The 16,878-nt window shown below is 44.7% G+C and overlaps 1 protein-coding gene across 1 annotated transcript in view; it reads right to left on the bottom strand.

The window, feature by feature from the left end:
- Positions 1–16,878, bottom strand: part of LOC139576225 (neural-cadherin-like) — a 188,249-nt gene that overhangs the window by 17,984 nt on the left and 153,387 nt on the right. The window contains exons 23-27 of the mRNA XM_071402025.1: positions 16,444–16,658; positions 9,396–9,523; positions 4,076–4,203; positions 3,550–3,673; positions 1,561–1,741 (exon numbers count right to left, since the gene is read on the bottom strand). Of these exons, the coding sequence (XP_071258126.1) occupies positions 1,561–1,741; positions 3,550–3,673; positions 4,076–4,203; positions 9,396–9,523; positions 16,444–16,658 (776 nt within the window). The remainder of the gene's footprint in view (positions 1–1,560; positions 1,742–3,549; positions 3,674–4,075; positions 4,204–9,395; positions 9,524–16,443; positions 16,659–16,878) is intronic.

Consider the following 16,878-nt stretch of genomic DNA (forward strand, 5'->3'; position numbering starts at 1 on the left):
GAGGCCTGTAATTTTCATCATAGGTACACTTCAACTATGACAGACAAAATGAGAGAAAAAAAATCCAGAAAATCACATTGTAGGATTTTTAATGAATTTATTTGCAAATTATGGTGGTAAATAAGTATTTGGTCAATAACAAAAGTTTATCTCAATACTTTGTTATATACCCTTTGTTGGCAATGACAGAGGTCAAACGTTTTCTGTAAGTCTTCACAAGGTTTTCACACACTGTTGCTGGTATTTTGGCCCATTCCTCCTCTCCTCTAGAGCATTGATGTTTTGGGGCTGTTGCTGGACTTTCAACTCCCTCCAAAGATTTTCTATGGGGTTGAGATCTGGAGACTGGCTAGGCCACTCCAGGACCTTGAAATGCTTCTTACGAAGCCACTCCTTCGTTGCCCGGGCGGTGTGTTTGGGATCATTGTCATGCTGAAAGACCCAGCCACGTTTCATCTTCAATGCCCTTGCTGATGGAAGGAGGTTTTCACTCAAAATCTCACGATACATGGTCCCATTCATTCTTTCCTTTACACGGATCAGTCGTCCTGGTCCCTTTGCAGAAAAACAGCCCCAAAGCATGATGTTTCCACCCCCATGCTTCACAGTAGGTATGGTGTTCTTTGGATGCAACTCAGCATTCTTTGTCCTCCAAACACGACGAGTTGAGTTTTTACCAAAAAGTTCTAATTTGGTTTCATCTGACCATATGACATTCTCCCAATCTTCTTCTGGATCATCCAAATGCTCTCTAGCAAACTTCAGACGGGCCTGGACATGTACTGGCTTAAGCAGGGGGACACGTCTGGCACTGCAGGATTTGAGTCCCTGGCGGCGTAGTGTGTTACTGATGGTAGGCTTTGTTACTTTGGTCCCAGCTCTCTGCAGGTCATTCACTAGGTCCCCCCGTGTGGTTCTGGGATTTTTGCTCACCGTTCTTGTGATCATTTTGACCCCACGGGGTGAGATCTTGCGTGGAGCCCCAGATCGAGGGAGATTATCAGTGGTCTTGTATGTCTTCCATTTCCTAATAATTGCTCCCACAGTTGATTTCTTCAAACCAAGCTGCTTACCTATTGCAGATTCAGTCTTCCCAGCCTGGTGCAGGTCTACAATTTTGTTTCTGGTGTCCTTTGACAGCTCTTTGGTCTTGGCCATAGTGGAGTTTGGAGTGTGAGTGTTTGAGGTTGTGGACAGGTGTCTTTTATACTGATAACAAGTTCAAACAGGTGCCATTAATACAGGTAACGAGTGGAGGACAGAGGAGCCTCTTAAAGAAGAAGTTACAGGTCTGTGAGAGCCAGAAATCTTGCTTGTTTGTAGGTGACCAAATACTTATTTTCCACCATAATTTGCAAATAAATTCATTAAAAATCCTACAATGTGATTTTCTGGATTCTTTTTCTCATTTTGTCTGTCATAGTTGAAGTGTACCTATGATGAAAATTACAGGCCTCTCTCATCTTTTTAAGTGGGAGAACTTGCACAATTGGTGGCTGACTAAATACTTTTTTGCCCCACTGTACATGTTGGGCTCGGTGCTGGCATTGAGGTACGTACCCTGCTCACACTGATTCCCAGTGTACCCCGGTATGCACTGGCAGCTGAAGGAGCCCCACTCTCCATGGCAGCGACCCCTAGGGCCACAGGAGGGGATGCCCACGTTGACACAGCTCCCATCCGTAGTCAGACACCCCGGAGAGCTGCCCACAGAGTCCGCTGGAGTGCCCAAGTCATAGAACTGTGTAGGGGGGAGAGATGGAGAGAGGACAGAGATGGAGAGGCGGAGTAGGATATGTATGCCAGAGGGAGAAAGATAGAAAAGGTAGTGTAAGATAGAAATGGGAGAGAGCAGTAGACAGGTAAAAAAAGGGAGGCACGGAGATAGATACAAATGAGAGAAGGAGATGGATAGAGAGAGGGAAAGAGAGAACGAAATAACAATTGTTAGTTTTCCAAAAAACTGAGGGCAAAGGTCACCGAAACTTGAGATTTCCCCTCGGCACCTTTATGTATTCACCTTTCATGCAATTTCTTGGAATGTAAATGGCTGGGTTTTCATAGGATCAAACCAATCTACAGGGACACAACGGAGCTGGCGGAGGGCAATGCTGTGAAAGGACAGGAAAACCTTGAAGTCTTAAGTCCTGCTCACAATAGCATATCATAAAGGACATTAATATGTCCAATCTCCCCATTTCTGAGTTACCACCGTTCAGCGGAGCTGGCTGCTCGGTAGCCGTTGAGCCAATGTGCAGCAAGGTACAAATTGGTTCTGACCTCACCATAGAGCTGGGCACTTTAAGTCTGATCCTTCTCAAGATGGAGCTCGATACTGATTTACAGAGAGTTACTACACACACTCAAAGATCCAAAATACATCTCGGTGTGTATGTGAGTACGTGTGCAGGTGTGTGTTTGTTGATGTGTGTGAGATGCCAATCATGATCAAATTTTTCACCAAACATAACTAGCAGACTTTCCCAGTCATGAGTACCCGTCTCTGCCTCACTCAGAGTTGGATAGAGAGAGTGGAACAGAGTTGGATAGATGCTGAAGATTTGTTGGCCCCATTGGGCCACCCAAATGAAAAATGTATGCTTGCATGAATGTTAGTCACTTTAAGTAAACGCATCTGCTAAATGGCAAATGTTACATTTCACAAGTTGCTTTATAAAGAAAAGAGTGTTTTCATCTACAGACTGCTTTTTCTTCATATTCATTTTACTGATCATTCATTTTTTTTTAATGAAAACCATTATTGCATGGTTGCAGACCCATAGTATAGTTAATCTGTCCCAGAGAGCAGGAGAGATACAAACAAATAGAGAGAGAGAAGCGACGACAGAGAGTAACATAAATCAACTGTGACAGGGTGGGAAGACGTACAGTAGATTCAGAATAGAAAAACTATTGAAGTCGAAAAATCCGCCCATTCCCTTCTCTTGCCCAAACATTCACCCCGACCTCACGCTTGAACAGGTTCAATGGCACAGACATCCTCCTCCTTTCCTCCTGTCTTCCCCTCTCTCTCACATGTTCCACCCACGCCCCCAGTGTTTTCCACTCTACAATAAGAGATCTATGAATATTGTATCGAACCTCAGCCCTACGTTTCGTAGCCAGCGGGTGTGCAGGAGAGTGTTTTAGTGTCAAATACCTTTAGTTCCAAGTGTCACACAGTGTCATGAAGTAACATGGGCTGAGGGACCGCTGTCCTCGCCGTGACGACTGTTGCCATAGTGGCATAGCTACCAGTTCACACAGTGTCTAGTGGATACGCGCTGAATCTCGGAGCGTACCTTTTCTATAGCAGCGCTGTTGTGACAACGTCCCTGAGGAAGGTGTTTGAAAGCATTTATGCGAGATGCTGTATGCAGTTTTATAACAACATGCTGCCTCTGCAGTACAAGTATAAGTGGTGTAAAGACTACACTTTACAACTCTACACAATGGAGACGTTATGTGTTGTATACGAACTAAATCCCTTCCCATTGGCTATTCATGGCGCGTGACGATTGGGAAGAAATACATTGTAGCGAGCGTTACCTTGCTGTCGACAATGAGGTTCCGGACGCAGCCGGTAAAGTGTTTGTGTTGTAACTGCGGGTAGGCATAGGGCAGGTTCTCATTGACTCCACCCAGCTGTAACACCTGGGTCCCATTCAGGTGCCTGGGGAAGAAATGAACATCACTGTCAGTACACCTTTTCATACACCTATCCATCCCTATTTTCTACTGCAGTACTTTTTCAACCCGTCATACATAGCCTTGTCCCCCACCCATCTGGTGTTCTGAGTTTGACTATGTGAACGGTGTGTATTCTGTATAAAGGAGAAGAGACAGAGAGACACTGAGACAGAGAGAGAGAGAGAGACAGATAGCCAGAGAGCGAGCATGAGAGAAAGAAAGAAAGAGCGAGAGAGAGAGAGAGAGAAAGAAAAAGAGTGAGAAAAAGAAAGACAGAGAGATAAAGGGAGAGAGAAAGAGAGAAATAAAGAAAGAGTGTGAGAGCAACAAAGACAGACGCAAATAGAGAGAGAGAGAGAGAGAGAGAGAGGTGTGAGTATGCTACCTGTCCAGGTTGGGTGTGACACCAGTGACCTCACAGGACGAGTGGTCCTCTGTGGTCAGCCAGCTGCCCACTCCCTCCATCTCCATGACGGTGGCCCCGGCACAGCGGTCCAGTGTGAAGCGTACCTCCTAAAGGAGCACATCAGGAATGTAAGGACATCCAGATTATCAGGACATCAGGAATATCAGGATATCCAGTATATCAGGAATATCAGCACATCAGGAATATAAAGCCACCAGGAATATCAGGACATCAGATAATATCAGGACATCAGATAATATTAGGACATCAGATAATATCAGGACATCAGGAATATCAGCACATACAGTGGCTTGCAAAAGTATTCACCCCCTTGACATTTTTCCTATTCACAACCTGGAATTAAAATCTATTTTTTTTTTGTGGGTTTGTATCATTTGATTTGCACAACATGCCTACCACTTTAAAGATGCAAAATATTTTTTATTGTGAAACAAACAAGAAATAACACACAAAAAAAGAAAACCTGAGCATGTATACTATTCACCCCCCCAAAGTCAATACTTTGCAGAGCCACCTTTTGCAGCAATTACAGCTGCAAGACTCTTGGGGTATGTCTCTATAAGCTTGGCACATCTAGCCACTGGGATTTTTGCCCATTATTCAAGGCAAAACTGCTCCAGCTCCTTCAAGTTGGATGGGTTCCGCTGGTGTACAGCAATCTTTAAGTCATACCACTGATTCTCAATTGAATTGAGGTCTGGGCTTTGACTAGGCCATTCCAAGACATTGAAATGTTTCCCCTTAAACCACTCGAGTGTTGCTTTAGCAGTATGCTTAGGGTTATTGTCCTGCTGGAAGGTGAATCTCTGTCCCAGTCTCAAATCTCTGGAAGACTGAAACAGGTTCCCCTCAAGAAATTCCCTGTATTTTAGAGGCATCCTTCATTCCTTCAATTCTGACCAGTTTTCCAGTCCCTGCCGATGAAAAACATCCCCACAGCATGATGCTGCCACCACCATGCTTCACTGTGGGGATGGTGTTCTCGGGGTGATGAAAGGTGTTGGGTTTGCACCAGACATAGCATTTTCCTTGATGCCCAAAAAGCAAAATTTTAGTCTCATCTGACCAGAGTACCTTCTTCCATATGTTTTTTGGAGTCTCCCACATGCCTTTTTTGGCGAACACCAAACGTGTTTGCTTATTTTTTTCTTTAAGCAATGGCTTTTTACTGGCCACTCTTCCGTAAAGCCCAGCTCTGTGAAGTGCACAGCTTAAAGTGGTCCTATGGACAGATACTCTAATCTCCTCTGTGGAGCTTTGCAGCTCCTTCAGGGTTATCTTTGGTCTCTTTGTTGCCTCTCATATTAATGCCCTCCTTGCCTAGTCCGTCAGTTTTGGTGGGCGGCCCTCTCTTGGCAGGATTGTTGTGATGCCATATTATTAAAACAAAATAATAATGGATTTAATGGTGCTCCGTGGGATGTTCAAAGTTTCTGATATTTTTTTATAACTCAACCCTGATCTGTACTTCTCCACAACTTTGTCCCTGGCCTGTTTGGAGATCTCCTTGGTCTTCATGGTGCCGCTTGCTTGGTGGTGCCCCTTGCTTAGGTGTGTTGCAGACTCTGGGGCCTTTCAGAACAGGTGTATATATATACTGAGATCATGTGACAGATCATGTGACAGTTAGATTGCACACAGGTGGACTTTATTGAACTAATTATGTGACTTCTGAAGGTAATTGGTTGCAACAGATCTTATTTAGGGGCTTCATAGCAAAGGGGCTGAATACACACAACACTTTTACATTTTTATTTTCATTTCACTTCACCAATTTTTGGACTATTTTGTGTACGTTCATACCATGAAATCCAATTAAAAATCTATTTAAATTACAGGTTGTAACGCAACAAAATAGGAAAAACGCAAAGGGGGATGAGTACTTTTGCAAGGCACTGTAAGGAATATTAGGACATCCAGATGATCAGGACATCAGTAATATCAGCACATCAGGAATATCAGGACATCAGATAATATCAGCACATGAGGAATATCAGGACATCAGATAATATCAGGACATCCAGACTATCAGGACATCCGGAATAGCAGGACATCAGGAATATCAAGACATCAGATACTGGCTGGCCCACCAGTCTAATATGAGCTCCATTACTGCCAGTAATACCTTTCTGAAATCTGTATTACATCTATTTGTATCTATTCTATTGCAAGAACTAACTTACCATACAAATGTGAGCATCTAATTTGCTTCTAAGAGGTCCTATTGAATATCTACTCAATAACAGTTTATTGTACTCAACAAGCATATTCAACTAGTTATTTCATAGCAAACATGCAGTTTGTAAATGGCATACAAATACTATTATAGCGTTTGTATGACACTGTTTATATAATACATTGACCATTTCACGAATAACCCTGAGGCTGATTTTCAGACCTGGTCGATTAACAAAGTTGTTGTTAGTGAAGTCATACAGCCAAAGCGGCCATACACAGCTAGTGCGAAATATCTAACATTAAAGAAGTCTCAAGCTATTGCTCACCTGAGGTAGAGTACGTTATGATAAGCTGCAGACCACACTATCTACCAAGAGAGTTCTCATCTATATCATTTGTGGCCGTCTATGTACCAGCACAGACCGATGCAGGCCCTAAAACTGCACTCAACCAACTCTATAAGGCCAAAAGCAAAGAAGAAAATGCTCATCCAGAAGTGGCGCTCCTAGAGGCCAGGGACTTTAATGCAGGCAAACTTAAATCGGTTTTACCTCATTTCTACCATCATGTCACATGTGCAACCATAGGAAAAAAACTATAGACCACCTTTACTCCACACACACAGATGCATACAAAGCTCTCCCCCACCCTTCATTTGGAAAATTGACCACAATTCTATCCTCTTGATTCCTGCTTACAAGCAAAAACTAAAGCAGGAAGTACCAGTGACTCGCTTAATACGGAAGTGGTTAGATGACGTGGATGCTACGCTTCAGGACTGTTTTGCTAGCACAGACTGGAATATGTTCCGGGATTCATCCAATGTCATTGAGGAGTATACCACATCAGTCATTGGCTTCATCAATAAGTGCATCGACGACGTCGTCCCCACAGTGACCGTACGTACATATCCCAACCAGAAGCCATGGATTACAGGCAACATCCGCATCGAGCCAAAGGCTAGAGCTGCCACTTTCAAATAGCGGAACACTAATTCGTACGCTAATAAGAAATCCCGCTATACCCTCAGACGAACCATCAAACAAGCAAAGCGTCAATACAGGATTAAGATTGAATCCTACTACACCGGCTCTGACACTTGTCGGATGTGGCAGGGCTTGAAAACTATTACGGACTACAAAGGGAAACCCAGACGTGAGCTGTCCAGTGACGTGAGCCTACCAGACGAGCTAAATGCCTTTTATGCTCGCTTCGAGGCAAGCAACACTGAAGCATGCACAAGAGCACCAGCTGTTTTGGACGAATGTGTGATAAAGCTCTCGATAGCTGATGTGAGCAAAACCTTTAAACAGCTCAACATTCACAAAGACTTGGGGCAAGACGGACTACCAGGACGTGTACTCAAAGCATGCGCGGACCAACTGGCAAGTGACTTCACTGACATTTTCAACCTCTCCCCTACCAAGTCTGTAATACCTACATGTTTCAAGCAGACCACCATAGTCCCTGTGCCCAAGGAAGCGAAGGTAACCTGCCTAAATGATTACCGCCCCGTACCACTCACATCGGTAGCCATGAAGTGCTTTGAAAGGCTGGTCATGGCTTACATCAACAGCATCCTCCTGGATACCCTAGACCCACTCCAATTCGCATACCGCCCCAACAGATCCACAGATTACGCAATCTCAATCGCACTCCACACCACCCTTTCTCACCTGAACAAAAGGAACACCTACGTATGTGAGAATGCTGTTCATTGACTACAGCTCAGCGTTCAACACCATAGTGCCCACAAAGCTCATCACTAAGCTAAGGACCCTGGGACTAAACACCTCCCTCTGCAACTGGATCCTGGAGTTCCTGACGGGCCGCCCCCAGTTGGTAAGGGTAGGCCTGATCACCGACAACGATGAGACTACCTATAGGGAGGAGGTCTCCCTCAATGTGAGCAAGAAAAATGAGCTGATTGTGGACTACAGTAAAAGGTGGGCTGAACAGGCCCCCATTAACATAGACGGAGCTGTAGTGAAGCGGGTCGAGAGTTTCAAATTCCTTGGTGTCCACATCACCAACTAACTATCATGGTCCAAACACACCAAGACAGTCATGAAGCGGGCACGACAACACCTTTTCCCCCTCAGGAGACTGAAAAGATTTGGTCCCCAGACCCCAGACCCTCAAAAAGTTCTACAGCTGCACCATCGAGAGCATCCTGACCGGTTGCATCACCGCCTGGTATGGCAACTGCTCGGCATCTGACCGTAAGGCGCTACAGAGGGTAGTGCGTACGGCCCAGTATATCATTGGGGCTAAGCTTCCTGCCATCCAGAACCTATATAATAGGCGGTGTCAGAGGAATGCCCCAAGAATTGTCAGACTCCAGTCACCCAAGTCATAGACTGTTTTCTCCGCTACCGCATGGCAAGCGGTACCGGAGCGGCAAATCTAGGACCAAAAGACTCCTTAATAACAGCTTCTACCCTCAAGCCATAAGACTGCTGAACAATTCATCAAATGGCCACCAGACTATTTACCATTGAGATCCCCCCCTCTCCATTTGTTTTGTACACTGCTGTTACTCGCTGTTTATTATCTATGCATAGTCACCCCTACCTACATGTACACATTACCTCGACTAACCTGTACCCCTGCACATTGACTCGGTACCGGTACCCCCTGTATATAGCCTCCTTATTGTTATTTATTGTGCCTTATTGTTATTTTATTGTATTTTATTTTTATTATTTTTTACTTCGTTTATTTGGTAAATATTTTCTTAACTTTTCTTGAACTGCACTGTTGGTTAAGTAAGCATTTCACGGTAAGGTCTGCACTTGTTGTATTCGGCACATGTGACAAATAAAGTTTGATTTGATTTGATCTGCACTGAGTCCAAACCACTCAAACCCGCCTACTTCTCCAGACTATGTACTGAAAATAGGACTAGTCTAGCAGAGACACCACCTGTTTGCATTAAACATCCCCAGAGTTCTATAAGAATGAACAGCATATGGCTAGTGTCGGGGGAGACGTGTGCATGTCTGTGTTTGTCTATGTGTGTGTATATGTTTGGTGGGGGGGGGTTGGGGTCCCCTGGGTTGGTATATGCTTGGCAGCAGCTCAGACTTCAGACACCCACCTTACTGTTGCTCCTCACGTCCAGACGGTGCCACCGTCTGTCCGCCACATTTACGTTGCCTGGCAACTGCAGGACCAGTGTGCCCGAGCCATGGTTCATCTTGAGTGTGGGAGTGCCATCGATCAGCTCTGAGGGAGAGACAGAGAGAGAGAGAGAGAGAGAGGACACTGACATGAGGTCACACATGGTGGTCACATCCCCAGGGCCTCCTGATGACCATCAACCCCCCTATCACATACTCTCAATGCCAGGGAGGATCAGATACAACCACACACAGACCACTTTATCCTGAGGCCATCACTTCTGTACCCCATTGGATCTGATCACTGCGACACACCAAGAACAAGCAACCACAGGGAAGCACAGTCAACTAATAAACGCCAACTGATCATTCTGTAAGAGTGATCTGTGTTCACCCAACCCTAGTCTAAAGTGAAAACAGGCACCACCTCAATGCTTTCAGCAGTCTGTTCAGAAAGATGGCGTACTTAAAATGACATTACATCTAATAACCTGGGCCAGTATTAGAAAATGAAAAACAACAACAGTAAAAGGTGCATAGGTAATAGTAAACCAGTTAAATATAACTAACAGTCAGACGTCATCACTCTTACTGACAGTTGTGGCTGCTTTGTATGATGTATTGTTGTCTCTACCTTCTTGCCCTTTGTGCTGTTGACTTTGCCCAATGAATGTTTGTACCATGTTTTTTTGCTGCTACCATGTTGTGTTGCTGCCATGTTGTTGCCATGTTTTGTTGCTACCATGCTGTGTTGTCATGTGTGGCTGCCTTGCAATGCTGTTGTCTTAGGTCTCTCATTATGTAGTGTTGTGTTGTCGCTCTTGTCGTGATGTGTGTTTTGTCCTATATTTATTGAAAAATGTTAATCCTAGCCCCCATTCCCGCAGGAGGCCTTTTGCCTTTTGGTAGGCCATCATTGTAAGTAAGAATGTGTTCTTAACTGACTTGCCTAGTTAAATAAAGGTTAAATAAAAATTAAGAAAAATGCTCACTTCACAATAAGGATTACAACAGTGCCTGGTGCTATGTAATCCCCCCCCCTCATATGCCCCCCATAAGACAATAAACATATTAAAAAGTTATTCTATTTTCTGACTTAGTCAAATGGGAAATTAAAAATTAATGAACCAGTTAAGACTCATTGTATGCTTTATACCATTTGCACAGGATTGTGGGTAAACAACATGTCAACCAACCACTGTTTCTCCATAAATCAACATGACATCCACATTTAGTCGAAGAGTTCAGGAGAGAACAGCGCTGTAAATATAAACGTTGCTCCACGTTGCTCTATTTTCTAGGCTCGCAAATGCTCTGTTTTCAACAGAGAGGGTTATTCTCCCTCTTCTCTAGGTCTTTATCTTTACCTTCTCTGACGCCCTGCCTCACTCCATGACACTCACTCTATCTGGCTTGTCATGTCTTTCTCTTTTATTCCCCCAACCTTTTCTGTCTCTCTCTTTCTCCCTCTCCCACCTGTCTCTCTGCAGTGTTCTCACAGTGGATTCCCAGAAGGCAACCTGTGCTCAGACAGAGATAACTTTGAGCTAGCAGTAAGTCACTGATGTACAGAGCCCAGCCTAAGCCGGAGTGAAAAGCCCTTTTCATTTGAAAGGCCCACAGTGGCCACCACCCTCAGGCAGGAGATTGACACTGTCCCACAGGCTATCTGCGTCTGACGAGGGTCCCCGACCCTCCTTGTTGGGACTGACGTGACATTTCAGGAGAAAAGAGGTGACAGGTGTGAATGGTGGAGGCTTGGTTGAAATGAAAAGAGAGAGGGAAGGAGAGGAGAGTGGTGCTGAGTCCCTGAGAGGAGAACTTCCACACACATGGACAGGCTGGGCTGTGTTGGTCAGGCAGGTTGCTAGTTCGAATCCCCGAGCTGACAAGGTAAAAAAAATAATCTGTCGTTCTGCCCCTGAACTGTTCCTAGGCCTTCGTTGTAAATAAGAATTTGTTCTTAACTGACTTGCCTAGTTAACAAAAAAAGGTGTGGGAAGACAGGCCAAATGGGCTTTATGTTGTGCCGTATCAAATGATCTTGGATAGGGAGGACACCCGAGTACGCCCGGGTGTCCTCAGGTTACGACAAGATTTTGCTCTTAAACTCATGTTGGCGGACTTCTCCCCTCCTCATCCCTTATTCATCATGGTCTCCTCCTCGACATCCCTGCAGATTAATCTTCCCTGTCGAGCGTCTTGGTGAGGGGGAAGCCAGAGGGTCTCAGCCCGCATTGCATGGCCCCCATAGCACGGCGCTTACATTTGAAAAATTGCTCTTCTGAAGGCCTGAAGGGGATATGTTTGAGGCAGGGACCATATGGACTGCATAAACAGCATTACAAATCACTCTGTATATACAAATCAGCAGCCCAGCAAGAGAGAAAGAGAGTCTGTGACTGTGGTGCCTTTAATATAAATTGACTGTCAGCAAACACCCCCATGCCCCCAGGAAACAGGACCTAAACTTTAAAGCGATATTTGAAACGGGTGCAGCGCTAAAAGACTGTGAAACAGGTTTCTGCAAATTGACCGTAATGTGCGCGTCACACTCAGTGTGTAACTGTATCTCTCTGCTCGCTTTCATCTGCCAGATGTTGTGTCTGCACGTGTGTGTGTGTGTGTGTGTGTGTGTGTGTGTGTGTGTGTTTTTTTAGTCAGCCTGTTTCTCAGTTCTTTCTGAGACCACCAACACTAGTACCGCATAAAGCAAAAGATCTAAAAAAATACAAAATGCCTGAGATGCTTATGATTCTATTTAATATGGGCAGGAAAAATGCAATAACCTTGCCTGTTATAAATTGGCTTATATGCTGCCAGCAAATGACCATTACATTCATTGACTTTCCATACCATTACTCAATCTTTTTTTTTTTTTTTACATCTGGCTTTTGAGTTGCATTTATTAAGATAATTTGAATTCCACATATTAAAAGCATGATAAATAGGCTGCCGTCAGGTCAGAATGAGACAAAGTGAGTGATGACATTTGTTCTGCTCTATCCTTGGAGCTGGATGCAACTCTTGGCAACGATGTGTAAACTGGATCCCCAGCCGAGCCCTGAGAGCCTGTTTTCCATTCTGCAGGAGTCCGTAATCACCCAAATTTAATTTGTCCGGTTAATTTGTCTATTGATTGGACAAGCTCAGCCCCGTGGCTCGTACCCTTGAGAAGGGAGCGTTCACAATAATGAGACTCATTTAACAATGATCTCACTGGATGTAATCGTGTTCCCGTGTACCAGTCAGATTAATAGACCTAGAGGTCAACGGTCAAAGTCAGGAGACAGCACAGATAGGGTCTAGATCTCTGGCGTGATTTAGAGAGAAATATAACACAGATTACATTTAGAGGTGAGGACAGACCAATGGAAACTCTAAAATATTCCATATGCCCTGCAAACCTACACTATACACAACCATAACTCAATATAATGCTTTGAGTATGAAGCACATAGTGGTTGTAATCTGACCCACATCAGATGGGGACAAAGGACTATGAGCCATGGAAAAGTTAACAAGCAGAACCAAAGACTCCCTTCCTCCGTGGTAGAGCAACATCCAGTTCCCTGTTCGGCCCAGAACAAATCACCTCAGACCTGTCCGGTAATCTCATACACCACACAGGCTCAAGCTGGGCAGTAACAGACACTGGCGGCATCCCAAATAGTTCCCTATTCAATTTATAGTGCACTACTTTGTGGTCAATAGTAGTGCTGTAAAGGGAATAGGTTCCTGGTCAAGTAGTGCACTTTAAAGGGAATAGGATGCCATTCTCCCTGAACCCGGACTGCTCAATGTCAGTTCTGGACGGCAGAAACACTTCTGGTTTTCATCCTCTTCTTCTAATAAGGAACTCATTCAGACCTGGAACATCAGGTGAGTGCAATTAATTACCAGGTAGAAACAAAAAACAGAAGTGTTTCGGCCCTCCAGGACCGGAATTGAACAGACCTGCTTTAAAAGTAGACTACTTGCCATTCTGGCTCGGTGCGCTACCACTTAAAGGCCCAGTGCATTCAAAATTATGTTTTTCTTGTGCTTTGTATCATATTGTGCAACAGCTGATGAAACTAACACTGTAAACGTGATAGTTGTAAACTTGATAATTGTTATTTCCTAATAGTTGCTGGTTGAAAATACAATCTACAACGGACCTTCTAATCAGCATTTTTTGCATGGGTGGAGTTTTGGCTTGCCTGGTGACATCACCAGGTGGTAAATTAGTTAATAGACGAATAGCAAAGAGAGTTCAAAACCTCTCCGCCAATGACAGCTAGTTTTAAATTTCCCCTTCCCCACTCAGACAACTCCCAGACAGTCCTAGCAAAGTTATTGCTTGAGAAATACAGTCGTTTTTTGCTAAAAAGCTATTTTTGTTTGTTTTTGACCATTTTAATGGAAAACTATTACAATAAGGTACTTAATTGTTGCCCAGAAATGATTTGATATTGATATACTGTACAAATGGCTGCATTGGGCCTTTAATCCCAAGGGAACAGGGAGAATGTAGGACATGCAGGGGTGTTTTGCAGAGGCAGGTCTGTGCTATGTTACATTAGGGGTGGTGATGCCTGGGCACAATGGACCATAGGGGGGGATAAACAGCACTTCACGGCGGAAAACAGACAGTGAGTGGGCAGGCCTGCAGGAGGCAGCCAGCGAGCCGCTCAACGTCTTTAATAAGGAGATCCGGCCCGGGAAGCAGTGGGAAATGATAAGGTTTAATAGGTTGCACTGCTAAACAACGAGAAATAATAAGGTTTAACACAGTCAACCTGTGGGTGAGAGTACGGGGTATGTGTGTGTGTGTCTGTTTGAGAGAGTAATATAGAGACACTGGGCTGAACTGTTGTTGTCTGCTTCTCCCTTTAAGTCTCAGCCGTCTCTACTTGCCCTCTCCACTCTGTCATCTCTCCCTCCTGCAATTGTACAGTTGTCTACACATCTTCCTCATACATCCCTTCCACTCCGAATCAAGTATCTCCCCCTTTCACTCCATGTCGCACTGTGTATTATCTTCTCCTACTCGAACTCTCTCTGACTCCATCCGCAGCTCAATACCGTCTCCCCCACTTCGCATCTTACAGCTCCTAAACTCTCTCTCCATACTTTTGAATTCTCTCTCTACCTCAACATGTACAGTACACGTTGAATGTTCCCCTGTCTATCCACTCTCTATTCATCCCTCCTTGTTTTCCCTGTCGCTATCTCTGTCCTCTCTGGCACGGTGCTGGACACAGACTTTGTTGGATTTTGTCTCTCTTCTCCAGACTATGTCTCTCCCTCCACACCCAGCGGCTGTGAGGCTCTGAGGCTGTGGACATTGATTATTTGAATCAGCTGTGTGGTGCCAGGGCCAAAACCAAAACGTGTACCCAGGAGTGGCCCAAGGATCGAGTTTGGGAAACCTTGACTTACTGCAGCAACTGAAGACATCTTTACATCAGAGAGAAAAGATGGCGCCGACGTACATGGCTGAAGTTTTACATTCCCCCTACCAATTCATTTTTAATTTGCATTTTGTTTAACTTCTTTTTTAGCGTTACATAATGTTGCTGCTACTGTCTCTTATGACCGAAAATAACCTCTGGACATCAGAAAAGCGCTTACTCACCGCGGACTGGAAGACATTTTTCCCTTTAACGAGTCCGACGAGAAGGATATCCTGCTTTCACAGGAACAGGCCCAGATCCACGCCTTTTCACATCACCAACAAACTATCAATTCATAAAAATCGCCACCGGACAATTTACATTGACCCCCCCTCTAGTACACTGTTGCTACTCGCTGTTTGTTTGTTACCTATGCATAGTCACTTCGCCCCCACCTACATGTACAGATTACCTCAACTAGCCTGTACCCATGCCCACTGACTCGGTACCGGTGCCCCGTGTATATAGCCTTGTTATTGTTTTTCTTATTGTGTTACTTTTTATAATTACTTTTTATTTTAGCCTACCCGGTAAATATTTTCTTCTTCTTGAACTGCACTGTTGGTTAAGGGCTTTTAAGTAAGCATTTCACAGTAAAGTCGACACTTATTCGGCGCGTGTGGCAAATAAAGTTTGATTTGATTTGACCGTCACAGTACAACACACTGACCTTGCATCGTTTTGAGACTGCAGCCATTAGACTGTTGAGACTACAGACTTGAGACTGTCGAGACTCAAGAATGTCCTGTGCACGTGGCTAAAAAAACGTTGAAACTTGACACTTGAAACTTCTACTGTTTCCTTTCTCCTTTGTTTCCCATTCAAACACACATACACGCACGCACGCACGCACACACGCACACGCACTCATACACACTTGCGCGCACACACAAAATGTCTTCCAGCATTGAATCGAGTGCTAATACTCAAAACATAATATGAAATGGAGCCACAAACACGTACACGCAAACATCACATGTTATGTACTCTGGACCTCAACTTTAAGAATGTATGCTAACCACGTCCATATAGCTCAACAAGTTCATTAAAGCTCTAAATATGCACACCCCGTTGTAATTACATTCTAGAATGAATGACAAATAAGCCTTTACTTTCATAATGAGCCCCTTCATTAACCCCTAAAGACCTGATGCTGTCACACTGCAACCACACACACACAGACACACACACACACACACAGACTGAGATCAGTCTTTACCACCGAGTGTACACTCATTAAAGACCTCAGGAGCTATGTGTAGGCTGATGCTGAACCCCATTCAAAGAAACCCCTCCACCCCCAAACTAATTTGGCAGGGTTGGCACAACAAATAGCCATGTAAAAATAACCCTAGCAGCCTCTAAACGTTCACATCAAACCAGCAAATCCAGACAGGACAATTTCTGCCTCATGCAACCTTCCTATCTCTATCTGACCATCACTGTGTACTGAAAACACAATTACCAGCACTCACACACTGACGCACGCAGGCATGCGCTGCCCCTCCCTTCCCCCTAACACATCTTGTCTCTGCCCTAGCCTATATTCCTGTCCCCCTCCTCTGTGAGTAGATAAGTGGACATGTACCTATGGCCATCAAGTCCTCGAGGTCCCAGGGCTGTAGCTGGGCCAGGGGCCCACTGTAGAGCAGCAGGCCATCTGCAACCTCCGTGATGAACTCCAGGGAGAGATGGCTCTCGAAGCAAGGCCTTATGGGAGGAAACCAGGCATAGCCGTTGCCATGGAAACTGTGTTTGGTCTGCTGGCACTCTGGCCCCTCGAACTGCGTAGGGCACTGGCATCTAGGGCAAGATAACAAAGAAGAGGAACATCATCAAAAAAAAAAAATAATATAAAGCAATTGAGTTATTTCATCTGTTCACCTCATCTATCACACAAGACTGCTCTATCAGGATGTCCCTGCTGAGGCCGGGATGGGATGGCCCGCTTCTGCTTAACCGCACAACAGTCACACACACACACACACACACACACACACGCACACGCACACGCACACACAAC

Source organism: Salvelinus alpinus, chromosome 5, assembly GCF_045679555.1.
Source record: "Salvelinus alpinus chromosome 5, SLU_Salpinus.1, whole genome shotgun sequence".
NCBI classification, from domain to species: domain Eukaryota; kingdom Metazoa; phylum Chordata; class Actinopteri; order Salmoniformes; family Salmonidae; genus Salvelinus; species Salvelinus alpinus.